The sequence below is a fragment of the Giraffa tippelskirchi genome, chromosome 8, assembly GCF_054371585.1.
Source record: "Giraffa tippelskirchi isolate mGirTip1 chromosome 8, T2T-mGirTip1v1.2.pri, whole genome shotgun sequence".
Taxonomy (NCBI): Eukaryota; Metazoa; Chordata; class Mammalia; order Artiodactyla; family Giraffidae; genus Giraffa; species Giraffa tippelskirchi.
Genome location: NC_137282.1, coordinates 146,206,199 through 146,233,714, shown reverse-complemented (window position 1 = coordinate 146,233,714; position 27,516 = coordinate 146,206,199). Strand labels below are relative to the sequence as shown.

The 27,516-nt window shown below is 41.2% G+C and overlaps 1 protein-coding gene across 3 annotated transcripts in view; it reads right to left on the bottom strand.

Annotated features, from left to right (window-relative positions):
- LOC145518210 (cytidine monophosphate-N-acetylneuraminic acid hydroxylase-like) overlaps window positions 1-25,483 on the bottom strand; it is a 58,348-nt gene extending 32,865 nt beyond the window's left edge. The window contains exons 1-7 of one of the 3 annotated variants that reach the window (XM_081522112.1): window positions 25,156-25,483; window positions 23,110-23,224; window positions 20,739-20,863; window positions 19,876-19,913; window positions 7,637-7,734; window positions 7,193-7,396; window positions 3,470-3,561 (exon numbers count right to left, since the gene is read on the bottom strand). In XM_081522112.1, coding sequence (XP_081378238.1) covers window positions 3,470-3,561; window positions 7,193-7,396; window positions 7,637-7,713 — 373 coding nt within the window. In that variant the 5' untranslated portion in view covers window positions 7,714-7,734; window positions 19,876-19,913; window positions 20,739-20,863; window positions 23,110-23,224; window positions 25,156-25,483. Of the gene's footprint in view, window positions 1-3,469; window positions 3,562-7,192; window positions 7,397-7,636; window positions 7,770-19,875; window positions 19,914-20,738; window positions 20,864-23,109; window positions 23,225-25,155 lie in introns of those variants that run through there. The other 2 variants (XM_081522110.1, XM_081522111.1) reach the window with 2 other exon arrangements.
- Window positions 25,484-27,516: the final 2,033 nt, after the last annotated feature.

Below are 27,516 nucleotides of genomic sequence, written 5' to 3'. Positions count from 1 at the left end.
ATCTCTGACATTTGGCAGTTCGTTGGTTTATTTTTATCAATTAAAAAAACCTACAGTAACATCTCATTGCTTTAGTTAGCAGTTTTCCGATAATTAATGAATTTAAGCATATCTTCATGTGCTTATTGACCTTTGGGGATTCTTCTGTAAAATGCTAGTTGATATCCGTTCTTCATTTTTGTATTGAGCTTCCTATCCTTTCTTGTCAATTTGCATTACTTAAGGGAATGGCAACCCACTCCAGTATTCTTGCCTGGGAAACCCTCTGGACAGAGGAGCCTGGTGGGTTACAGTCCATGGGGTCACAAAGAATTGGACAGGACTGAGTGACTAACCACTTTCCCTTTCTTCTTATATGCTAGATCATATTCTCCTATTGGTTGTAAATATTGAAAAATAATCACCCAAACTATTACATGTCTTTGTCTGTGTCCTCTGTTTAGCAGAAATCTTTAGTACTGATGAATTCATATTTACCAGGGTTTTGTGTGTGTGTGTGTAGGCGGGGGGTTGCCTTTTGAGCTGTACTTTTGAAATGTTGTTTGTCAGGAAGTCACCAATCTCTAGGTCACAAAGATATTCTACACTTCTTCCGTTACTTTTACAGTCTTACCTTTGTCATTTAGATTCTTTACCATTGAGTCAACTAGGTGGGAATCCTTACAAACATAGACATAAAAATCCTTAAGCAAATATTAGCAAATACAATTTAGCAATATAAAAAAAGAATTGTAGTCATGACCAAGTGGGGTTTATGCCAGCTTGGTTCAAAACAGAAAAAGCCACAGAGGCCTAAAATAGATTAGTGGTTTCCAGGGGCTGAAGGAAGAGGGGAATGGGAATGACTGCTAATAGTTATAAGGTTTCTTTTGGGGATGATGAGAATGTTCTAGAATTAGAGAGTGGTAGTAATGGCACAATATATGAAAATATTAGAAACCATTGAGCTGCACACTCTAAAAGGGTGAATTTTATAGTACATGAATTATATCTCAAGTAAAAGAAGGAGGAGAAGGCTGGGGAGAAGGAGGATGGGGACCTCGGTGACAACTGGAAGAAAAGATAACTAAACAGAGGTTGTCTTGAGGTGATGGGAGTATAGGTGAGCATCTTCTTCCTTCTACTTTCCTGACTTCTACCTTTTTAATGATGATTGTATCCCATGAAAGAGAAGGATGGCTTGATCTCATGTGAACTGAGATTATTCAGTTTATGATTATTATAAATAACAATTTTTTGTGGTAGGGAATCACTACAGCATTGGTAGCACTGGACTGAAAAGTGGACTCAGTTAAAAATTCCCACCCACTCCGCACTTCCTCACTGGGGCAAAAGCTGAAAACTTCAGTGCGTCTTGTTACCACCTGCCCTCCACTGGCCTGCTGTCACCTCTGGCCAGAAACCCTCCACATCAGTTTCCACCTTTGATCTATTTTCCATTTGATCAACTTTCTGCTGAGTGGGAAATCCCTTCCTCTTGCTCCAAAGGTCCCAGTCACAGGGGAGATGTGCGGATTATTTAAGACGTATATTAAAAAAAAAAAAAGTCTTTTTTTTATTGGAGTATAATTGCTTTACAATGTCATGCTAGTTTCTGCCGTACAATGAAGAAAATCAGATATATATACATATATACATATGTATATATATCTCTGTTGCTATATATATGTACATCTCCCCTCCCTCTTGGATCTCCTTCCTACCCCACATCCAATCCACCCTTCTAGGTCATCGCAGAGCAGCAAGCTGAGCTCCCTGTGCTAAAGAGCAGCTTCTCACTAGTTGTCTATTCCAAAAGACTTAGAGGTTTTGTAAAAGCCCTTAAGCAGTTATAAATTTCTGGGTTACATACTCATTAAGTTGATAGTCTATTGTCCTCTAACTTACACAGTTTAATAGTTTCAAACCTTTGCTTCTTACCTATTTTCTGCCAAATAAATTTAACAGTATTTGTATAGTGCATGTTACTAGATCCTGTTAACAAGCAGTCTGCAGGTTTCCTAAGCTAACTCAACAGACATGGAGTGGGGCTTACTGGCAAAAGAAGCTAGTGGTCCAGGCATCCTTTTGAGGTATGGGGGAGGATGCACTTGCCGTCAAAGGAATTAGCAACTTTCCCCAGAATAACCTGCTGTCACATCTCTTTGGGGGTGAGCGGGAAAGGACGTGCTCCTCAGTGACACCTCTGCTCTGGGAACTGGGAGAATGCCTTTGCAGGCCACACCCTTCTTTAAAAAATGATTAGAAGTTGGTCTCACCAAGACATCTGGTCAGCAGTGGCCCTAATATCCTATCCCATGCACAATAATTTGAGCCTGAAAAAGATGTAGAGCTGGTGTAAACACAGATTCCAATCTGAGGTCCAGGCAGGGAGCCCACCATTTAGCTCCCTTCACAGATAACCAGTGTTAAGACTGCCCTCATCCACACTGATTACGCATATACATTTCTCATAATTGTGTCATACTATATGTAACATTTATAATCTGCTTTTTAGCTTTATCTATCAAAAATCTCTAATTATTTTAATTCCTTCAATAGTATTACTTTTAAGACACAGTGGAATTATTTTTAACGTTTCGATTGTTTTCAATTTTTCTCTTTAGATAGTATTGCTATGAATGAACATTCTCATACTTGCATCTTTTGACATATCAAGGATTATCAAGATCTTAGGACATAGCCTTGGATGTGGAATTGCCGTGTCAAAGGGATGTATATTTTTCAGTGTGTTAGGAAACTCACTGGAGAGTTTTAAGCAGGGGAATGACATGAATTAATTTTGATTTTTAAAATATCACCCTTGTATACCTGAAGGGCTTCCCTGGTGGCTCAGACAGTAAAGAATCCACCTGCAGAAGACCTGGGTTCGATCTCTGAGTTGGGAAGATCCCCTGGAGGAATGCATGGCAACCCACTCCCGTATTCTTGTATGGAGAATTCCATGGACAGAGGAGCCTGGCAGGCTACAGTCCATGGGGTCACAAAGAGTCAGACACATTTGAGCAACTAAGCACAACACGGCACAGCATACCTGAAACTAACACAACATTGTAAATCAACTATACTCCAATATAAAATAAATATTAAATAAAAAACATGTATCAACCTGGGTGCCATAAGCAGAATGAACTGCAGGAAGCAAGCACAGAAGCAGGGAGTCCAGTCATGCAGACAAAAGATGACTCTTTCTTAATCCATCTTTGATTCTCTTAATACCCAGGACAATGGTTTATACCTGGCATGATCTCATCAAATACTTACTGAACAAATGAGTGAATGAATGAAGGGACATTCTGAAGAAATTCTGTTTAGAATTTTCAGTGTTAATTATTTTTAAAAGACTTCATGTCTACAGGTTAAAATCAGAATGTAACCAAAGCTCCAAGTGAAATTGGAAGCAAGTTGACAACAAGGTTCCCAATAATAGTAACAGCAGAAAACATTGAACAATATGGAAGAAATTTACCTAGTTCATCTTGACAGAAGCTGCCTGGAGGGTTGATATACTTCATGGTGCTCACATCCAACTTCCAGTTGTGTTTTGTGCATTTAACAGACCTGGATGAAAAATTGTCCTTAGGTTTATGAAATGGTGTAAATAAAAATTAATCTTATTGGGCTTACATGCATTATAAACAATTATAATTGGTTGAACACAAAATTCATGAGAGGAAAACTATTAATAGCTAAAGCTCAAATATCCAAGGAAATATAGACTAATCATCAGTAGGTAATTTTAAAAGTAAAGATAGGGCTTCCCTGGTGGTTCAGTGATAAAGCATCTGTCTGCCAATGCAGGAGACACAGGTTCAATCCCTGATCTGGGACTATCCCACATGCTGAGGAGCAGCTAAGCCTGTGTGCCACAACAATTGAACCTGTGCTCTAGAGCCCAGGAGCCGCAGCTACTGAGCCCATGTGCGGCAACTACCAAAGTCCAAATGCTCTAGAGACGTGCTCCACAACAAGAGAAGCCACCACAATCAGAAGCCTCCACAACGAGAGAGTAGCCCCTACTCCCCACAACTAGAGAAAGCCTGCTCAGCAACAAGACCCAGCATTAAAAAAATAATAACAAATAAATTATTAAAAAATTGTTTAAAAAACAGTGAAGGTAAATGGCACATCACAAAATAATACATGACAGAGATCAACAGAGCCATCAGAATAAAGTCATCTTTAGGGATAGCTCTCATAAAAAAGCTAAGTTGGTTAAGATCCAACTGAGGCCAATATGAGGAAAGAATGTAGTGATAAAGACAAATCTATGATTTATGATCACTCTACAAACCTTGGTCCCTGTTATAGTGTACTGAACTTAAGTTCAACTCAAGTTTGTATTTTTTGAGAAGAAAAGATTTTCTTATAGTTTACGATTTCAGAGCATGGTTGCCAAAATACAGGATGCCCAGTTAAATATGAATTTCAGATAAATAACAAATAATTTAAAAATATGTCTCACACAATATTTGACATACACTGGAAATTCCTCATTTATCTGCAATGTAATTGAGTGCTCTGCATTTTTATTTGCTAATTCTGGTGACCCTGTTTCAGAATGACAACTAGATTGCAGCAAAGTAGGAGGCTTAGTGATTTCTTTTCCATTTCTTATCAAACCGTGAAGGGGGTTATGGTGGTAGAAAATGAGGTATAAACGTTCCATTTCCTCTCTACCTTGGTGGTGTTTCTAGTGAAGTTTTTGTAGCAGTTAAAGACTGAAAAAAAAAACAAACCACAAATGTCTAAAACCACAAACATCAGATTTCTTGAACTAACAATGTCTATTTTAACTTCTATATCGGTAAATTACATGAATTTTCCCAAGCTTCATTAATTATATCAAGAATTTTTCATGCCCTTTTCTAGTAACAAGGCAAAAAAATGTACTCCACACTTCAATTTAAGGAGGATTATTCTGTAACATCTACTCTCTCATCAATGAGTAGCCAACAACCTTTCAAAATTTGAGGACATTCCAAATGCAGCTATCCAACATGCAGGTGAATAAACGGGAAGCGTGGCAGGGTCTTAACTGTTCATGGGCAGCAGGCAGACAGGAGGAAGGTGACAGTTTCATGCACAAAGAGGTTGTGAAAAGCTGTTCAATTTGAATAATGAGGACCACAGCTTATGAGAGTTGCTGATCTTGCTTATGTGTGAAGAAGAAAAATGGCTGAGGTAGGGAGGGTAGAAGAGGTAGCTCATTACTCTTAAGTGTCTCCTTGTAGAGAGATTCGTCAGGCTGCACAGAGCACCCAGGGAGAAGCAATCAAATTTGGAGCAATGGATGTGGGAGTACAGGGTGTGAGTTACTCTGAGGATGGAGTTGACAGTGCCAACTCCAGGTTAGCCTGACAACAGAATAGGGTGAAACTAGCATGAAGGAGAGAAAGGCCAGTCTGTGGCAAAGTAATCACTCTGTTAGGATAATCAAGCCAGATTCCAGAACAAGCTGAATTACTATAAATAATCTCATTCCTAAGCTATACCAGAAGCTCATGACAGAGTAATAATCGTAAAAGTAATTGATGTTTATTGAGCGCCTATCATATGCCAGACATTGTTTTAAGTGTTAGATGTGTTTGAAATCACTTAATCCTCTGAGCCGCCAGACAGAATAGGTGATATTCTCATTTTCACTTTATAGAGGAGAGGACGGTGGTCCAGAAAGGCTAAGAAACTTAGCTATTTAAGGCTAAGAAACTTAGCCCCTTAACGGGGCTATTCAGTGGGGCCAGGCTTCTGAACAGGACAGATTTCAGGGAAAGATTATGCTGCTAATCACAAAGCTACACTTCCTCCAATGGCGGCTACGTGAGCTCCATGGTGAAAGCCCATTGAGGAGACTGGAAAAGCAGAGTCCCCACACTGCAACAGTCAGAAGACCTCAAGGTCCCAGAGTGGCCACCGAAGCTCACTAGTGACAAAATGAGTCATGGCTGAGGTTTCCTTGGATTAAATCCACTGAGAAGATGGAAAGGACTCAAAGTAGGGCTGTCAGCAAATAACCATGAGGATCTCCGAGAGTAGACTTTCTGCTCAAAGTGTATCCCATACAACACTTGGAACCTATCTATGCTGAAAATATATTCATTGTTTACCTGATATGTAGATTTAACTTGATGCCTTCTGTTTGCCTAATCTAGCAATCCCATCAGAGGAGCCAAGCAGGAGACAGGGGTCAACACTGTTTCGGTTCTGAAACTAAGAATGTAGTGAAGCAAATCTATATGCAGCTGTAAGAGTATTCTAGACTTGGGTAATGGTCATCTATACAATTCTAGCAGGGAGCTCTCAGACAATTACCCAGCTCCTCTGAATCCACCTGCACTAAACTACCCACAGATGACCTGAGAAATCAAATCAACAACAGTAGAAGACAAGTCTGATGTAGGAGTGGCTAAAAAGCAACCAGGTCAAGTTAGGCTGAAGAGAAGCTTGGCAAAGTGGGGTCAGCCACTCATTCATTGCCAGTGTTGAGCATGAGGCTGACAGAGCATCCCCTCTCCCCTACTTTCCCTGTCTCTGAGAGAGTGTGTTGCTATCTCTTTGGCTGTCACTGAAAACAAAACAAAACAAAACAATCCATAGCAATCTTGCCCTGGTACTGTCCTTGAACTGGGGAGGGAGGTCATCTATAGGCAGTCTTAATCAAGGGGTGGGGGAGGAAGGGTACCAGTACCAGTTTTCCAAGAAATGATCAGAAGAGCCTCTGTTCAGAGCAGGTACAGTTGGGGCTCTGCCATGTGGGGTTTTTAATCACTGCAAGGTGGTCAGGGAAAGTCTATCTGCTCCCCAGCAGAGTTTGGACGAGGGCCTGCCCCACTCATACTTCTGGGGGAGCAGGAAAGGAAACCCCAAAGAGGCTTGAATCTTGGAAAATAAAAGCTATCACGCACACCCAACCCCTCACTCACATACACAGACCCACATACCTTAGAAATGTCACTGTTTATCAAGCTAGGAATCCATTTTCAATTAGAGTTCTTGAGAGAGAACGGGAAATTAAGTAAAGATCAGAATGTTTTGAGATCAGAGAGATACCCTAAATGTGCACAAGTAAGTTGCAAATTAGCTTGGAGAAATAATTTGTCGGTTGTTTCGTTTGATTTCCCAATAAGCACACTTCTGGCCAAATCTAATTATAAGAAGGGTCAAAGAGAAAAAGCAAAATGACTCATGGTACCTTCCATCTAAATCCTCGATATCTTTTATGAACAGGCCTCCTTGGTGCTTGCACATATTCTTGCATGCTCGCAGGTGGGTCTTACTCTTATACAAGATGTAATCTTTGCCAGTGCTCTTATTTCGAACAAAATTGATTCCTTCCTTGAGACTGGCAACTTCAGCGGGGGAGAGACACAACAGGAGCTCAGCTGTTTGTTCGATGCTGTGAAAAAGCAAACGTTTTGAGAGGAAACAGAGATATTGTCAGGTTTTAAGAGAGAACCATTTGGCAATGGCAGTCAAAACCTCTTTTTTTATTAAGATACTACTTAAGGCCGTCCTTCCAAGTACCTGGGCTGAGTGGCACCTGACGGTGAACTTTCTCCCCTCGTTTAAACGCCCATCCTACTTGTCAGAGGGTTTATCCCCGCCTTCCCAGGAAAGTAATGCCTCCCTCACTTGCCTGCCCATAGTCTGTCGTTGTCTCTCCCTGGGTATTTCAAAAGAATGGTAGTTGTCCCTTCTGCTTCTGTGGCTCATTCACTCCCACAAGGCAGATGCCTGCGTGGAGAAAGAGGATGTACACTCAGCTCAGTATTTCCGTTGGTGATGTCTCCTCCTTAAATATGTTTCTTTCAGAAGCTGAATTCTATATTTAGCTTCAATAACTGCTCACCACCTTCATGCTTTCACATCAGGACCTCCTCTCTTTTCCCACTGAGAGTCTCTCTTTAGGTTCAAAAGTAACTCAATCACCGCTCCTTGGTTAACCCTTCCAAGCCCCCCACTCCCGCATCCACCCCCAGGTCAAATCTAACATTTCTTTCTTTTTTTACTTTCCAGAAAACATTGAAATTTATTCTCTTTCTTTTAGGGCATATCCATTATCTCGTGTAGATTCAAAATTAAGGATGTGATGAGAACTCTTAGGACTTACTCAACAACTTTCATATATAATATACAGTAGTGTTAGTTATGGGGCTTCCCAGGTGGCGCTAGTGGTAAAGAACCCGCCTGCCAATGAAGGAGACATAAGAGACACAGGTTCAGTCCCTGGGTCGAGAAGATCCCCCGGAGGAGGGCATGGCAACCCACCCCAGTATTCTTGCCTGGAGAATCCCCATGGATGGAAGAGCCTGATGGGCTATAGTCCATGGGGTCACAAAGAGTCAGACATGACTGAAGTGACTTAGCACGCACACACACAAAGTTATGTTTATCCGATTGTACATTACATTCCCAGAACTCACTTATCTTACAGTTGGAAGTTTGTACCTTTTGTTACCTCACATCCAGTTCCCCTTCCCTCCACACCCTGCCTCTGATAACCACAAATCTGATCTCATTTTCTACGAGTTTGTTTGTTTTAACAAACAATTTAACCTCCAACAATTATGTTATTCCCGGTACACAATATACTGATTGGTATTTCTATACGTTTTAAATGATCACTGTGATAAGCCTAGCACTTCTTAACGTGTATTTACTACTCTGTGGAACATTATAACCTAGTACCTGTGTACCACCCTACTTACTTGTACATATATGCTTTTAAAAACACTCTCTCTACTTTTCTCTCCCCACTACTTAGCAGACTGCCTATCTTTAATAGCTAGCTAAAGATTGAACCAAGCCAGAAAGAAAAACACCAATACAGTATACTAACTCATATATATGGTATTTACTTAATCGGTAAAGATAACCCTGTATTCGAGACATCAAAAGAGACACAGATAAATAGAACAGTATTATGGACTCTATGGGAGAGGGTGAGGGCGGGAGGATATGGGAGAATGGCACTGAAGCATGTAAATTATCATATGTGAAACGAATCGCCAGTCCAGGTTCGATGCATGATACAGGGTGCTTGGGGCTGGTGCACCGGGATGACCCGGAGGGATGGGATGGGGAGGGAGGTGGGAGGGGGGTTCTGGAAGGGGAAAACATGTACACCCATGGTGGATTCATGTCAATGTATGGCAAAACAAATACAATATTTTAAAGTTAAAACAGAAAAAAAAAAAAGAAAGGAAAAAAAAAAAGATTGAACCAACTGCACCCGATCTGAGTCATTTATAAAAAGCTCCAGCAGAAAATGAAGCGTTTGATCTTTCATATTTTTTCAGGGAAACTACAAATGTTACATTTCTCAAACTCCAGTCTTTAAACAAACTCTCTTTATGATGCAACTCTGAATCATAGCGGAATATAATTTTTGTGAAGAGGGGCTTCAAAATAACTTTTAGCATATCCATAGTATGAAATCTCGATGCATGTCTAATTCTATATTCCACTCCAAACCAAAAGTGGTCAAAAGTCTTTTCATATCTTAAATTAAAATTGATTTGATTTTCATGTACATTTTTGGCACTTTCATTTCTGGAAGCAAAATCTGCAGATTTCTTAAAGAGGAAATTAAATAATATTATAAAAATACCATAACAGGAAATAACAGAGAAGTTACTTCTAATTTTCAGCTGATAAGGCAGAATTCTAACTGAGAATGATCCATTTCTTCAAAACTGATTCTCATTGTCACTTCTGTCCCAAATTCCTGGTAATTCTGTTCATGGTAGACTTGAAATGTTTCCAAATATATGTTTTAAATGTATTTGATAGAAAGGAATCCATGATAAGCCCCATGAAGTTCTTTTATCTTTATTCTTATGAGTACAAATATCCGACACAAGTCAAAGCAAGTCCTGAGGCAATTTCTGGAATAATCAACCCAAATATGTAAAAAGAAAATCTTTCCAAATACTTTGTTTTACTTGATTGAATGAACCAATTAGCCAGAGTTTTCTGCTAGATGCTAAGGCTTTCATTAACTGTGTGAGACAGGTTGAACTAACTACATCTTTATTAATTCCCTGAGAACATCTACTGGAATCTAAAGCAAAATTTTAACATGTGCCTTCCTATATACATGGTTTTGTATTTCTTCTTCTTTTTTTTTTTTAAGAATCTGCATCCGTTTGGTTCCTTTTTAAAAAATATTTATTTATTTTTTATTTGGTTGCATCTGGTCTTAGTTGCAGCAGGCAGGATCTTCATTGCATCATGCAGGATCCTTTGCTGCAGTGCACTGACACTCTAGTTGCAGCAAGTGGGCTCAATAGTTGCAGTGAGCAAGCTCAGTAGTTGTGGCACTCAGGCTTGCTCTGCAGCATGGGGGACCTTATTTCCCTGAGCAGGCATTGAACTTGTGCTCCCTGCATTGCAAGGCAGATTCTTAACTACTGGACAACCAGGAAAGTTCCCCATTATGTATTTTTTTTCATGGTTAGTTTTTTCCAAAAGCTGATTTTTAAAGCTATTATTAATGAGTTGGATTTCATTAAAGTCAGGAAAGTAAAATTATAGTAAATTCTGCTTTGGGTATAAATAAAATATTTAAACTAAGATGATGGGCATTGTAGTACACCTACTTTTCAACATTTCAATATTTTTTCAAACACTTCAACGTGTGTGAAAAATAATCACTAAACACACATAAAAACATTTATATAAGGACATACATTTTTTTCCTTTTGCCTCAAACTTGGAGGCGTGGCATCTTGTTTTTAAAATTTTGACATTTTTTTTCTCATGAAATTTTAGCTTTAGTGTAACATCGCTTTGTCAACAAAGGTCTGTCTGGTCAAGGCTATGGTTTTTCCAGTGGTCCTGTAGGATGTGAGAGTTGGACGGTGAAGAAAGCTGAGCGCCGAAGAATTGATGCTTTTGAACTGTGGTGTTGGAGAAGACTCTTGAGAGTCCCTTGGACTGCAAGGAGATCCAACCAGTCCATCCTAGAGGAGATCAGTCCTGGGTGTTCATTGGTAGGACTGATTTTGAAGCTGAAACTCCAACACTTTGGCCACCTGATGCAAAGAGCTGACTCATTGGAAAAGACCCTGATGCTGGGAAAGATTGAGGGCAGGTGGAGAAGGGGATGACAGAGGATGAGATGTCTGGATGGCATCACCGACTCAATGGACATGGGTTTGGGTGGGCTCCGGGAGTTGGTGATGGACAGGGAGGCCTGGGGTGCTGCGGTTCATGGGGTTGCAAAGAGTCGGAAACGACTGAGCGACTGAACTGAACTCTTGACTTCTTAAATATTATTTTAATGATATTCATCTTGATTATATTCATCTATAAAGCCAGGAATATTCCAGAAGGTGAAGCTCTGAGAAAAAGAGCTAGAGGAAGAAAAGGCAACTCATTCAGAACTGTCAATCTATAAATGATTTTTTTACCATAATTTTATGTAAACCCATGGCTGATTCATGTCAATGTATGGCAAAAACCACTACAATATTGTAAAGTAATTAGCCCCCAACTAAAATAAATAAATTTATTTAAAATAATAATAATAAATTAGATTAGTATTTTTTATAATTTTATTTATTTATTTATTTTTGGCTGTGCTGAGTTTTCATTGCTGCGCAGGATTTTTCTGTAGTTGTGGCAAGCACAGGCTGCTGTCTTGTAGTGCAAGGGCTTCTCATTGCGGGGGCTTGCCTTTTTGTGGACCACGGACTCGAGAGAGAGAGCTTCAGTAGCTGTAGTATGTGGGCTCAGTAGTTGCAGCTCCTAGGCTCCAGAGAACAGGTTCAATAGTTGAGGAAAACTGGCTTAGTTGCTCCACAACATGTGGAATCTTCCTGGATGGGGGATCAAACCCATGTCTCCTGTACTGGCAGGCAGATTCTCCACTGCTGAGCCACCAGGAAAGCCCTGAGCTTTGTTTTCGGTGGGAAGGTGTTCAGTGTTCTGTTCACAGGGATGTAAACTGCATGAATGCTGAGCTATAAAACGTCTGTCCCATGGTAGTAAATATCTGATGAATGAAGGAATACACTCCCAAGAAGGCAATATGTCCTCCATTTGGACAAAGAGTGTGAAAATGCTTCCAAAAGTCACAGATTAAAGAAAAGATCAAATTACTGGCTCACGTAAGTTTTAAAAAGTAACTAGGAGTAATTCCCTGGTGGTCCAGGGGTTAGGACTCAGCAGTCTCACTGCCAGGGTCCCTAGTCAGGGAACTAAGATCCCACAGGCTGCATGGCATGTTCTAAAAAAAAGGAAGTCTCATACTCAAAATGCTTTGGGAACCAAGGACCTAGCAGAAGAATGTCAGACTGCCAGCTTCATACAGAAATCTTTTATCATTGCATTTTCTGTTAGGTAATTCATAAATATTTGTTGAACCAATAACATGAAATAGTCAAGATTGCAAATGGCCTTCAAGCTGTTACAGAAATCAAAATGAGAAATTGAGAGACGGCAAGTTCTCATGAGGCTGTATGAATTGACAAAATTGGGCAAATATGAAGAAATATTAGAGAAAATTTATTCCAATTATTTTAGAATAATGGGTTCTAGTCTAAACTGTTCAATAAAAAGTCGTCAGCTTACACTGTTCCCTTAAGACCCCACATTGCATGTTTCATTACAAAAGGCCATAAAAACAGTGGGTGTTAACCAGAAAGCACACTGAAAACAAGATAAAATTTATGATCTTGCCTTTATTCAAAACCACTCAGGGTCCACAGCTAGATATGCTGTGCAGTTTGGGTTCCCCACTCCATAAGGAAGACATATCAGGGTTGGGAGAGATCCTGAAAAATGAGATCAAAGTTATGAACTAGAGGGAAGGGAATCAGCAACTCTGATACTTGTATACACATATATTAGAATTGCACCATTAAATACATGGATGACAATGGTGAGAGCCAGCTTTCTCATGGTTCGAGTGGGACTTATAGATAAGCAAGGGGAGGAAGCTAGAATAACCCATGTGGTAATGGAGTACTTAGAGATAAACATATAGCCTTGGATGTGAACATTAAAAAAGAAAGGCTAAAAAGCATCTATCTCAAGAAACATTAAAGAACAATAAAATAATGGGAAGAAAGTAAGAGAATTATAAAACAGAAGCTCTACATAGACAGGATCAACAAAGGCAAAAGATAATGGAACCATCAAGAAAGTGAAAGGACAACACATGAACCAGGAGAAGATGTTTGCAAATTACGTATGTAATAAGGATTGGATATCACAAATTTACTTTTTAAAAACTCTTAAAAGTCAATAACAAAACAAAGGAATTAGGAATGGTAAAGGAGTCCATATAACCAACTGATGCAGAGTTCCAGAGAATAGCAAGGAGAGATAAGAAAGCCTTCTTAAGTGAACAATGCCAAGTAATAGAGGAAAACAATAGAATGGGACAGACTATCCAATTAAAATAAATTAATTAATTAAAAAAAAATATTGGGACAGACTAGAGATCTCTTCAAGAAAATTGGAGCTATCAAGGGAACGTTTCATGCAAGGATAGACACAATAAAGGACAGAAATGGTAAGGACTTAACAGAAGCAGAAGAGATTAAGAAAAGGTGGCAAGAATACACAGAAGAACTATACAAAAAAGGTCTTAATAACCCAGATAACCAGGACAGTATGGACACTCACCTAGAGCCAGACATCCTGGAATGTGAAGTCAAGTGGGTCTTAGGAAGCGTTATTACCAACAAAGCTAATGGAGGTGATAGAATTCCAGCTAAGCTATTTACAATCCTAAAAGATGGTGCTGTTAAAGTGCTGCAGTCAATATGTCAGCAAATATGGAAAACTCAGCAGTGGTCACAGGACTGGAAACGATCACTTTTCATTTTAATCCCAAAGAAAGGCAATGCCAAAGAATGTTCAAGTGAAAGTGAAAGTCACTCAATCAGGACTATACAGCCCATGGAATTCCCCAGGCCAGAATACTAGAGTGGGTAGCCTTTCCTTCTCCAGGGGATATTCCCAACCCAGGGATCAAACCCAGGTCTCCTGCACTGCAGGCAGATTCTTTACCAGCTGAGCCACAAGGGAAGCCCAAGAATGTTCAAACTATTGTGCAATTATGCTCATTTCACATGCTACCAAGGTAATGCTTAAAATCCTTCAAGCCAGGCTTCAACAGTACGTGAACTGAGAACTTCCAGATGAACAAGCTAGGCTTTGAAGAGGCAGAGGAACCAGAGATCAAATTGCCAACATTCGTTGGAGCATAGAGAAAGCAAGAGAATTCCAGAAAAACATCTTCTTCTGCTTCTTTGACTATGCTAAAGCCTTTGACTATGTGGATCACAACAAACAGGAAAATTCTCAAAGAGATGGGAATACCAGACCACCTTACTGACTCCTGAGAAACCTGTATGCAGGTCAAGATGCAACAGTTAGAACTAGACATGGAACAGCTGACTGGTTCAAAATGGGGAAAGCAGTACGACAAGTCTGTATATTGTCAACCTGATTTTTTAACTTATATGCAGAGTACATCATGCAAAATGCTGGGCTGGATGAATCACAAGTTGGAATCAAGACTTCCAAGAGAAATATCAACTAACATCATACATGCAGATGATGGCAGAAAGCATAGGAACTCTAATGGCAGGAAGCAAAGAAAAACTAAAGAGCCTCTTGATGAAGGTGAAAGAGGAGAGTGAAAAAGCTGGCTTAAAACTCACTATTAAAAAACTAAGACCATGGCATCCAGTCCCATCACTTCATGGCAAATAGATGGAGAAAAATTGGAAGCAGTGACAGATTTTATTTTCTTGGGTTTCAAAATCACTGTGGATGGTGATGGCAGCCATGAAATTAAAAAAACACTTGCTCCTTGGAAGGAAAACTGTGACAAAGCTAGACAGCATATTAAAAAGCAGACATATCACTTTGCAAACAAAGGTCCATATAGTCAAAGCTATGGTTTTTCCAGTAGTCATGCATGGATGTGAGAACTCAACCATAAAGAAGGCTGAGCCTCGAAGAATTGGTGCCCTGAACTTGTGGAGATGGAGAAGATGCTTGAGACTCTCTTGGACTGTAAGGGGATCAAACCAGTCAATCCTAAAGGAAATCAACCCTGAATATTCACTGGGAGGACTGATACTAAAGCTGAAGTTCCAATGCTTTGGCCACCTGATGCAAAGAGACAACTCACTGGAAAAGATCCTGATGCTGGGAAACACTGAAGGCAAAAGGAGGAGATGGTGGCGGAGGATGATATAGTTAGATAAAATCACTGACTCAATGGATCTGAATTTGAACAAACCCCAGGAGACAGTAGAAGGATGGGGAAGCCTGGCATGCTGCAGTCCATGGTGTTGCAAAGAGTCAGACATGACTTAGCAACTCAACTACAACAACAACAACAACAAAGAATTTGAACAGATATTTCTCCAAAGAAGATACATGAATGGTCAGTAGCATTCATGGATAGAAGCTCCACACCATTAGTCAAGATGTGCTTAGTCACTCAGTCGTGTCCGACTTGGCAACACCATGGAATGTAGCCCACTGGGCTCCTCTGTCCATGGGAATTCTCGAGGCAAGAATACTGGAGTGGGTTATCATGCCCTTCGCCGGGGGATCTTGCCAACCCAGGGATCCAACCCAGGTCTCCTGCATTGCAGGCAGATTCTTTACCTTCTGAGCCAACAGGGAAGGCCATTAGTCAAGAGGCAGATGCAAATCAAAACTATGATGAGCTAACATTTCACATGCATTAGGATGCCTATTATAACAAATATAGGTAATAATAAGTGTTGGTGAAGATACAGAAAAACAGGAACCAACATCTATTGCTTGGTGAGACTTCTGAAAACAGTTTTGCAGGTTGTCAACATGTTAAACATATAGTGTCTGTAGGATCCAACAGTTCAATTCCCCTAGGTCTCTACCCCAAAGAATTGAAAACATGTCCACACAAAAACTTGTACATGAAAGTTCAGTTAGCTACTATTCAAAATAGCCAAAAAATGAAGCAACTCAAATGTCCATCAACTGATTAGTGAATAAATAACATATGCATGTCTACACAGTGGAATACAGTTGACCCTCGAACAGTATGAGGGTTAGAGGTGCTGACACTCTGAGCAGTTAAAAATCTGCACATAACTTTATAGTCCAACTTCCATACCCACAGTTCCACAGCCACAGATCCAACCAACCGTGGAGCATTAGTACTATATGTACTATTTTAAAAATCTGCATATAAGTGGACTAGAGCAGTTCAAACCTATGTTGGTCAAGGATCAACTGTACCACTAGGTACTAAAAAGGAGTGAAGTAGTGATACTTGCTACACCGGAGATAAACCTCAAAAAATCTTGCTAACTGAAAGAAGCCAGACATAAAAATCACATATAGTATAATTCCATTTACATTAAATGTCTCGAATATGCATATCTACAGAGATAGAAAGTAGACTGGTGGTTCCCAAGGGTGGGTACATATGTGGATACAAAATGGAAGAGGCTGATAGCTGGGCATTCTTTTGGAGGAGTGATGGAGAGTCGAAAATTAGATTGTGGAAAACAGCTGCACAACTCTACCAGCATACTAAAGATCACTGACTGTATAATTATATCAGGCCAATTTCATGGTACTGAAGTGAAGTGTTAGTTGCCCAGTCATGTCTGACTCTTTGCAATCCCATGGATTGTAGCCCAGCAGGCTCCTCTGTCCATGGAATTCTCCAGGCAAGAATACTGGAGTGGGTAGCTATTTCCCTCTCCAGGGGATCTTCCAGAGCCAGGGACTAAACCTGGGTCTCCTGCATTTCAAGCAGATTTTTTACTGTCTGAGCCACCAGGGAAGGCCCATGTACTTAAATCATATATCAATAAAGCTATTGGTAAAGCTTTAGACATGTGTGTGCACATGTCTACTGTGTATAGACAGTTTCATAAATTTTTATTCCATACATACATTTGCGTAGCTACCACTAAAATGAAGACATTGGATTCTTCCATCAAGACCAAGGAATGTGCTGGATATAATTCCCAAGAACTGACCTTTAGAGTCATACCCCACTATTGCCTCTGCTCTGGCAACCTCTGATTTGTTCTCTACCTTTATAATGTGATCACTTCACAAATGATATATAAATGGAACCCTACAGCATTAAATTGACTTTTAAACTTTCCAACTCCCTCCCTTAAAAAATTACAGCTCAGCCTCAAATACTCTCCAGCTAGTTCTCTTTCACCTGCTGTTCACAGCCGGACATACTTTCTGTGGTGGTAGTTTCTACACACCGACCACCGAAGAATTGATGCTTTTGAACTGTGGTGTTGGAGAAGGTTCTTGAAAGTCCCTTGGACTGCAAGGAGATCCAACCAGTCCATCCTAAAGGAGATCAGCCCTGGGTGTTCATTGGAAGGACAGATGTCAAAGCTGGAACTCCAATACTTTGGCCACCTCATGCAAAGAGTTGACTCATTGGAAAATACCCTGATGCTGGGAAGGATTGGGGGCAGGAGGAGAAGGGGACGGAGAAGGGGACGACACAGGATGAGATGGCTGGATGGCATCACTGACTCTATGGACATTAGTTTGGGTAAAGTCCGGGAGTTGGTAATGGACAGGGAGGCCTGGCATGCTGCAATTCATGGGGTCGCAAAGAGTCGGGCATGACTGAGTGACTGAACTGAACTGAATAGCTTATGAGTTTTCCTCCGATATTTATGGCCATTCTTGTATTTCCATTGTAGACTCCTCCTTCCTTTACCTGGTCATGAAACACTGTAGCTCCTAAAATCTCTTTTCTTTCTTTAATTTATTTTTGGCTGTGCTGGGCCTTCATTGCAGCGAGCAGGGGCTACTCTCTAGTTACAGTGCGTGGGCTTCTCACTGTGAAGAATTCTCTTACCGCAGAGCACAAGCTCTAGGCGCATGGGCTTCAATAGTTGTGGCACACAAGCTTAGTTGCTCCAAGGCATGTGGAATCTTCCTGGACCAGGAATCAAACCACTTTAATCACTGGCCCACCAGTGAAATCCAAGGCTCAGTTCTGCACCTTCCTCATTTAACATTTTCCCCCTAAGGGATCATCCATGCCCATGACTCCGGAACACAGTGACTCTTATATGAGCAGACCTGATCCAGGAAACCATATCTCTAGAACTAACTGCCTTTTACACATATACATTAGGATGTCCTAAAGACACCTGAAACTGAGTGTGCCCAAAATCCAATTCAACACATCTCATCCATCCCAAAACCTTCAAAGGTCCACTATGACACCCCCATTCCCTTTGACACCACCCTTTCTCTCCCTACCCCATATTCAATTCAAGTCTCTCAATTTTACCTTCTCGGTCTATCTCATAACCATCCTGCTCTACACCCCTGATCCAAGCTACCATCATCTCCCTCTGGACTACTGTCATGGCCCCTTAAAGGGTCACCCTACATTCACTCTCTGTTCTTTCCACTATGGTCAGAATGACATATTTAAAATGAAAATTTCAAAAAAACCTCATCCTGCGAATCCTTCTCCCACCTCTTAAAAATGCAACACATCCTCCCATTGCTCCTAGGAGAAAGAACAAAATTCCTAAAACGGCCTGAGAGGTGATGCACAGGGACCCCAATCTCTTCCTCCAGCTCCTTTTGAACTATGTTTCTTCTTCTAATGTCATTTCCTCAAAGTACTGGCCGATACCTAGAATATACTTCCTGAGGCCTTCTTCACAGTTTTAACTCTCCTTATCCTTTTGATTGCTTTCAGTCATCATCTCCACTGGGAAGTCTTCCCGAAAGAAGATCAAATCCTACTGCTATACACAAAGCACTATGTATCTTTCTTTCATGTGACTTATCAAACTTATAACTTCATGTTTCATTATGAGATTAATTAATATCTGTATCCCCCCAAAATAGGTGACAGTCACAGGAAGGAAGGAACCTAGCCTGTGTGAGTTTGCCTTACACCCCTAGAGTCTACCACACACGAGGATTCCAATAAATATTATTTGTCAAGAGAATCAATGAACATTCCAATTACTGGGTCGCAAGGATTCCTATAAAACCTTATTATTTTTTTTTTTTTGTACCCTGGAACTTACACATTCCATTATGCCTAGAATATCTTTAGAATAGGTTCATATTTTCCTAGGAACTAGCATGTACCCAAATATAACATTGGCATTCTAAAAATGAACTATCCTACAGACAGTGCCCCCATTGTGACTAGGTGGCAATAAAGTTTATCTGGGCTGCAGTTGATATTTCCCCATAGAATCAAGCTGTAAATGGCAATTAAGTTCTACTCCAGCTCACGAAATCCTATCCATGCCCTGAATAGTCAGCATTTTATTCTTAGGAGCTATAAAACAGACTGCCCTTTTGAGCCATGATATCAGGGTACATCTTAGTTAAGAGCACCCCTCAACTCCAAATCTTGAGTCCTTCAGACTCTTTCACCTCTGAATCTTTAGTATCTCTTTTGGTGCTAAAGCTTTCTGAGGACCAGGCAAAGCAGTAGGTAAGGTACTAGCAGAAGAGAAATTCCAAAGACAAGATCGACTGGCAGCCAGAGAGAAAAATAAGGGCAATCTACAGAAAAGGAGGTGTCACCAGAGACGGGGTTGGGTGAAGTGGACAGGGCTTGGAGAGAGGGGGCCCTGGCAGATAACCATCCGGGGCAAGCAGGGTGTGGGCAAGGCAAGCTTGATACCTAAATAATTGGGCAATCTGTGAATCAGATGTTCCTGGGACTGCATACTATATCCACAGAAATGGTCTTAACATCATGAACTCCACCCCACCCTCACCCCCAACCAAGAGCTCTCAGTTCTTGTACCTTTTCCTCAGACGAAGACAGATTATCAAAATTATCAAACGTAAATTCAATAGGAAAACAATTTTAAACTGTACCTTTGTTCCAGTCCAGGTAGACAGGGGCCAAACAGCTCCTTAGAGAAAGAAGAAACAGTGAGATTGAAATCTTCTTTTGAAGGATGTTTAGAATTTCTAGAGTGGCTGCAGTTTGGAAATCTCAATTTGCTTAGGAGCAGACTTGATCTGATTTCTTGGGAGCCAGAAAATCTTTTCAAAAGCAATTAGGAGAGCACAGCTGGCCAGTCAAACTTCTGGAAGTATGAGCACTCAGCTGATGTGAGATTCAATTGTCATGTTAATATATCTGCCACCATCTGTGTTACTGTTCTGGTCCCACCCATACAGCTTAGTTTCGATAAACTCCTCATTGCTTGCCAACACCAGGATGTGAAGTGCAAGTACGTGTCAAGTAGAGGGTGGGGGCAGGCAGGTATGTTTTATAGACCTATCAGTGGGGTGAAGGAAGGAAACGCATTGAAGAACAATTAACATCCCTCCTGAAACTTCCTTAACTCTTTTGAAAGTGCGTCAGCCCATCTCATATGCACAATGTTTTCTTTTGCTTTAATATTTATTTGGCTGCACCAAGTCCTCCTAGCGGCATGCAGGATCTTCACTTGTGGCATGTGAATTCTTAGTTGCCACATGTGGGATTGAGTTTCCTGACCAGGGATTGAACCTGGGCCCCCTGCATTGGGAGTGTGGAGTTTTAGCCACTGGACCACCAGGGAAGTTCCACGATGTATTTTTAATGCAATAAGAATAAATGCTTCATTAGAGATGGAAAAGTTCTGTGTAGAATATTTCCCATTAGATGTAGACAGCAGAAGGCTGGTATAGAGTGCAGAGGGTTAGCATGTAGAGTGAAGTCCCTACACTCCTCTGTATAGAGTACTTACAATTATGTATAATGATGTCTTCCCTTCTTCTAGCAGCCAAGAGTGTCGTGAGCAGGAGCTTGCTTTTGTAGATGACCCTGTGGTTTCAGGGGCTTCCCTGGTGACTCAGAGAGTAAGGAATCCACCTGCAATGTGGGAGACCTGGGTTTGATCCCTGAGTTGGGAAGATGCCCTGGAGAAGGGAATGGCTACCCAATCCAGTATTCTTGCCTGGAGAATTTCATGGACAGAGGACCCTGGCAGTCTACAGACCATGGGGTTGCAAAGAGTCAGACATGGCTTGGCAACTCAACAACAACAACAAAGGATTTGAACAGACATTTCTCCAAAGAAGATACATGAATGGTCAGTAATATTCATGAATAGAAGCTCAACATCATTAGTCAAGATGTCCTCAGCTGCTCAGTCGCGTCCAACTTGGCAACACCATGGGCTGTAGCCCACCAGGCTCCTCTGTCCATGGGGGTTCTCTAGGCAAGAATACTGGAGTGGATTGCCATACCCTCCTCTGGGGGATCTTCCCAACCCAGGTCTCCTGCATTGCAGGCAGTTTCTTTACCTTCTGAGCCAACAGGGAAGGCCATTAGTCAAGAGGCAGATGCAAATCAAAACTATGATGAGCTAACATTTCACATGCATTAGGATGCCTATTATAACAAATATAGGTAATAATAAGTGTTGGTGAAGATACAGAAAAACAGGAACCAACATCTATTGCTTGGTGAGACTTCTGAAAACAGTTTTGCAAGTTGTCAACATGTTAAACATATAGTGTCTGTAAGATCCAACAGTTTAACTCCCCTAGGTATCTACCCCAAAGAATTGAAAACATGTCCACACAAAAACTTGTACATGAAAGTTCAGTTAGCTACTATTCAAAATAGCCAAAAAATGAAGCAACTCAAATGTCCATCAACTGATTAGTGAATAAATAACATATGCATGTCTACACATGGAATACAGTTAACCCTCGAACAATATGAGGGTTAGAGTTGCTGACCCTCTGAGCAGTTAAAAATCTGCACATAACTTTATAGTCCACCTTCCATACCCACCGTTTCACAGCCACAGATCCAACCAACCGTGGAGCATTAGTACTATATGTACTATTTTAAAAATCTGCATATAAGTGGACTAGAGCAGTTCAAACCTATGTTGGTCAAGGATCAACTGTACCACTAGGTACTAAAAAGGAGTGAAGTAGTGATACTTGCTACACCGGAGATAAACCTCAAAAAATCTTGCTAACTGAAAGAAGCCAGACATAAAAATCACATATAGTATAATTCCATTTACATTAAATGTCTCGAATATGCATATCTACAGAGATAGAAAGTAGACTGGTGGTTCCTAAGGGTGGGTACATATGTGGATGTGAAATGGGAAGAGGCTGATAACTGGGCATTCTTTTGGAGGAGTGATGGAGAGTCGAAAATTAGATTGTGGAAAACAGCTGCACAACTCTACCAGCATACTAAAGATCACTGACTGTATAATTATATCAGGCCAATTTCATGGTATGAAGTGAAGTGTTAGTTGCCCAGTCATGTCTGACTCTTTGCGATCCCATGGATTGTAGCCCAGCAGGCTCCTCTGTCCATGGAATTCTCCAGGCAAGAATACTGGAGTGGGTAGCCATTTCCCTCTCCAGGGGATCTTCCAGAGCCAGGGACTAAACCTGGGTCTCCTGCATTTCGGGAAGATTTTTTACCGTGTGAGCCACCAGGGAAGGCCCATGTATTTAAATCATATATCAATAAAGCTACTGATATAGCTTTAGACATGTGTGTGCACATGTCTACTGTGTATAGACAGTTTCATAAATTTTTATTCCATACATACATTTGCGTAGCTACCACTAAAATCAAGACGTCGGACTCTTCCATCACGACCAAGGAACGTGCTGGATATAATTCCCAAGAACTGACCTTTACAGTCATACCCTCACTATCGCCTCTGCTCTGGCAAACCTCTGATTTGTTCTCTACCCTTATAATGTGATCATTTCGCAAATGATATATAAATGGAACCCTATAGCATTAAATTGACTTTTAAACTCTCCAACTCCCTCCCTTAGAAAATTACAGCTCAGCCTCAAATACTCTCCGGCTAGTTCTCTTTCACCTCCTGTTTACAGCCAGACATATTTTCTGTGGTGGTAATTTCTACACACCTAATAGCTTATTAGTTTGCATCCGACATTTCTGGCCATTCTTATATTTCCATTGAAGACTCATCCTTCTTTTACGTGGTCATGAAACATTATAGCTCCTAAAAGCTCTTTTCTTTTTTTAATTTAGTTTTGGCTGTGCTGGGCCTTCATTGCAGGGAGCAGGGGCTACTCTCTAGTTGCAGTACGTGGGCTACTCACTGTGAGGGCTTCTCACTGTGAAGTCTTCTCTTACCGCAGAGCACAAGCTCTAGGCGCATGGGCTTCAATAGTTGTGGCACACAAGCTTAGTTGCTCCAAGGCATGTGGAATCTTCCTGGACCAGGAATCAAACCACTTTAATCACTGGCCCACCAGTGAAATCCAAGGCTCAGTTCTGCACCTTCCTCATTTAACATTTTCCCCCTAAGGGATCATCCATGCCCATGACTCCGGAACACAGTGACTCTTATATGAGCAGACCTGATCCAGGAAGCCATATCTCTAGAACTAACTGCCTTTTACACATATACATTAGGATGTCCTAAAGACACCTGAAACTGAGTGTGCCCAAAATCCAATTCAACACATCTCATCCATCCCAAAACCTTCAAAGGTCCACTATGACACCCCCATTCCCTTTGACACCACCCTTTCTCTCCCTACCCCATATTCAATTCAAGTCTCTCAATTTTACCTTCTCGGTCTATCTCATAACCATCCTGCTCTACACCCCTGATCCAAGCTACCATCATCTCCCTCTGGACTACTGTCATGGCCCCTTAAAGGGTCACCCTACATTCACTCTCTGTTCTTTCCACTATGGTCAGAATGACATATTTAAAATGAAAATTTCAAAAAAACCTCATCCTGCGAATCCTTCTCCCACCTCTTAAAAATGCAACACATCCTCCCATTGCTCCTAGGAGAAAGAACAAAATTCCTAAAACGGCCTGAGAGGTGATGCACAGGGACCCCAATCTCTTCCTCCAGCTCCTTTTGAACTATGTTTCTTCTTCTAATGTCATTTCCTCAAAGTACTGGCCGATACCTAGAATATACTTCCTGAGGCCTTCTTCACAGTTTTAACTCTCCTTATCCTTTTGATTGCTTTCAGTCATCATCTCCACTGGGAAGACTTCCCGAAAGAAGATCAAATCCTACTGTTATACACAAAGCACTATGTATCTTTCTTTCATGTGACTTATCAAACTTATAACTTCATGTTTCATTATGAGATTAATTAATATCTGTATCCCCCCAAAATAGGTGACAGTCACAGGAAGGAAGGAACCTAGCCTGTGTGAGTTTGCCTTACACCCCTAGAGTCTACCACACACGAGGATTCCAATAAATATTATTTGTCAAGAGAATCAATGAACATTCCAATTACTGGGTCGCAAGGATTCCTATAAAACCTTATTTTTTTTTTTTTTTTTTTGTACCCTGGAACTTACACATTCCATTATGCCTAGAATATCTTTAGAATAGGTTCATATTTTCCTAGGAACTAGCATGTACCCAAATATAACATTGGCATTCTAAAAATGAACTATCCTACAGACAGTGCCCCCATTGTGACTAGGTGGCAATAAAGTTTATCTGGGCTGCAGTTGATATTTCCCCATAGAATCAAGCTGTAAATGGCAATTAAGTTCTACTCCAGCTCACGAAATCCTATCCATGCCCTGAATAGTCAGCATTTTATTCTTAGGAGCTATAAAACAGACTGCCCTTTTGAGCCATGATATCAGGGTACATCTTAGTTAAGAGCACCCCTCAACTCCAAATCTTGAGTCCTTCAGACTCTTTCACCTCTGAATCTTTAGTATCTCTTTTGGTGCTAAAGCTTTCTGAGGACCAGGCAAAGCAGTAGGTAAGGTACTAGCAGAAGAGAAATTCCAAAGACAAGATCGACTGGCAGCCAGAGAGAAAAATAAGGGCAATCTACAGAAAAGGAGGTGTCACCAGAGACGGGGTTGGGTGAAGTGGACAGGGCTTGGAGAGAGGGGGCCCTGGCAGATAACCATCCGGGGCAAGCAGGGTGTGGGCAAGGCAAGCTTGATACCTAAATAATTGGGCAATCTGTGAATCAGATGTTCCTGGGACTGCATACTATATCCACAGAAATGGTCTTAACATCATGAACTCCACCCCACCCTCACCCCCAACCAAGAGCTCTCAGTTCTTGTACCTTTTCCTCAGACGAAGACAGATTATCAAAATTATCAAACGTAAATTCAATAGGAAAACAATTTTAAACTGTACCTTTGTTCCAGTCCAGGTAGACAGGGGCCAAACAGCTCCTTAGAGAAAGAAGAAACAGTGAGATTGAAATCTTCTTTTGAAGGATGTTTAGAATTTCTAGAGTGGCTGCAGTTTGGAAATCTCAATTTGCTTAGGAGCAGACTTGATCTGATTTCTTGGGAGCCAGAAAATCTTTTCAAAAGCAATTAGGAGAGCACAGCTGGCCAGTCAAACTTCTGGAAGTATGAGCACTCAGCTGATGTGAGATTCAATTGTCATGTTAATATATCTGCCACCATCTGTGTTACTGTTCTGGTCCCACCCATACAGCTTAGTTTCGATAAACTCCTCATTGCTTGCCAACACCAGGATGTGAAGTGCAAGTACGTGTCAAGTAGAGGGTGGGGGCAGGCAGGTATGTTTTATAGACCTATCAGTGGGGTGAAGGAAGGAAACGCATTGAAGAACAATTAACATCCCTCCTGAAACTTCCTTAACTCTTTTGAAAGTGCGTCAGCCCATCTCATATGCACAATGTTTTCTTTTGCTTTAATATTTATTTGGCTGCACCAAGTCCTCCTAGCGGCATGCAGGATCTTCACTTGTGGCATGTGAATTCTTAGTTGCCACATGTGGGATTGAGTTTCCTGACCAGGGATTGAACCTGGGCCCCCTGCATTGGGAGTGTGGAGTTTTAGCCACTGGACCACCAGGGAAGTCCCCACGATGTATTTTTAATGCAATAAGAATAAATGCTTCATTAGAGATGGAAAGGTTCTGTGTAGAATATTTCCCATTAGGATGTAGACAGCAGAAGGCTGGTATAGAGTGCAGAGGGTTAGCGTGTAGAGTGAAGTCCCTACACTCCTCTGTGTAGAGTGCTTACAATTATGTATAACGATGTCTTCCCTTCTAGCAGCCAAGAGTGTTGTGAGCAGGAGCTTGCTTTTGTAGATAACCCTGTGGTTTCAGAGGTTTCCCTGGTGGCTCAGACAACAAAGAATCCACCTGCAATGTGGGAGACCTGGGTTCAAGCCCTTGGTTGGGAAGATCCCTGGGAGAAGGGAATGGCTACCCACTACCCACTCCAGTATTCTTGCCTGGAGAATTCCATGGACAGAGGACCCTAGCAGGCTACAGTCCATGAGGTCTCAGAGTCAGAGACGACTGATTTTCATTTTCTCTTTTTGTGGTTTCAGAGGGCTTCCCTGGTGGCGCTAGTGGTAGAGAGCCAACCTGCCAATGCAGGAGACATAAGAGATGTGGGTTTGATCCCTGGGTCAGGAAGATCCCCTGGAGAAGGGAATGGAAACCCACTCCAGTATTCCTGTTTGGAGAATCTCATGGACAGAGAAGCCTGGCAAGCTATCGTCCATAGGGGCGCAAAGTCAGACACAACTGAAGCCAATTAACATAACAACCCTTCCCTTAGAGCCCTAACCAGTGTCAATTCAGGGTCCAATCCTGGATCTCTTGAGAAACTTGTGGTTCTCTTCTTGGTTCATTGCCCTTTATTTGACAAACATCCTGTCCTTTGGCTGATCACTATTCCAGCTCTAGTAAACAGGCTTTATGTGGTTCTATAAACAAGTGCAAAAAAGTGAAGGACACTCTGACGTTTTGTCTGCCCATCACGTTTTTTGTTGTTTTGTTGTTGTTGTTTAAAACTTTTTATTTTATATTGGAGTATAGCTGATTAAGAATGTTGTGATAATTTCAGGTGGACAGAAAAGGGACTCAGGCATACATATGCATGTATTCATTCTCCTGCATCTTCTCTCCCATCCGGGCTGCCACATAACATTGAGCAGAGTTCCCTCTACTATACAGTAGGACACTGTTCGTTATCTATTTTAAACATAGCAGAGTATACATGTCAATCCCAACTCCCTATCTCTTCCTTCTATTCTTCCCTGCCCTCCCCCATCGCCCGGCAGCTGTTAATTCATTCTCTAAGTCTGTGAGTCTGTTTCTGTTTTGAAAATAAGTTCATTTGTATCATTTCTTTTTAGGTTCTGCATGTAAGGAATGTCATACAATATTTCTCCTTCTCTTTCTGACTTACTTCACTCAGCATGACAATCTCTAGGTTCATCCATGTCACTGCAGGCGTGCATGCTAAGTCGCTTCAGTCATGTCTGACTCTTTGCGACCCTATGGACTGCACCCCGCCAGGCTTCTCTGTTCATGGGATTCTCCAGGCAAGAATACTGGAGTGGGTTGCCATGTCCTCCTCCAGGGGATCTTCCCAACCCAGGAATCAAACCCACATTTCTTAGGTCTCCTGATTTGGCAGAGGGTTCTTTATCACTAGGGCCATCTAGGAAGCCTGCATGTTGCTGCAAATGGCATTATTTAATTCTTCTTAATGACTAATATTCC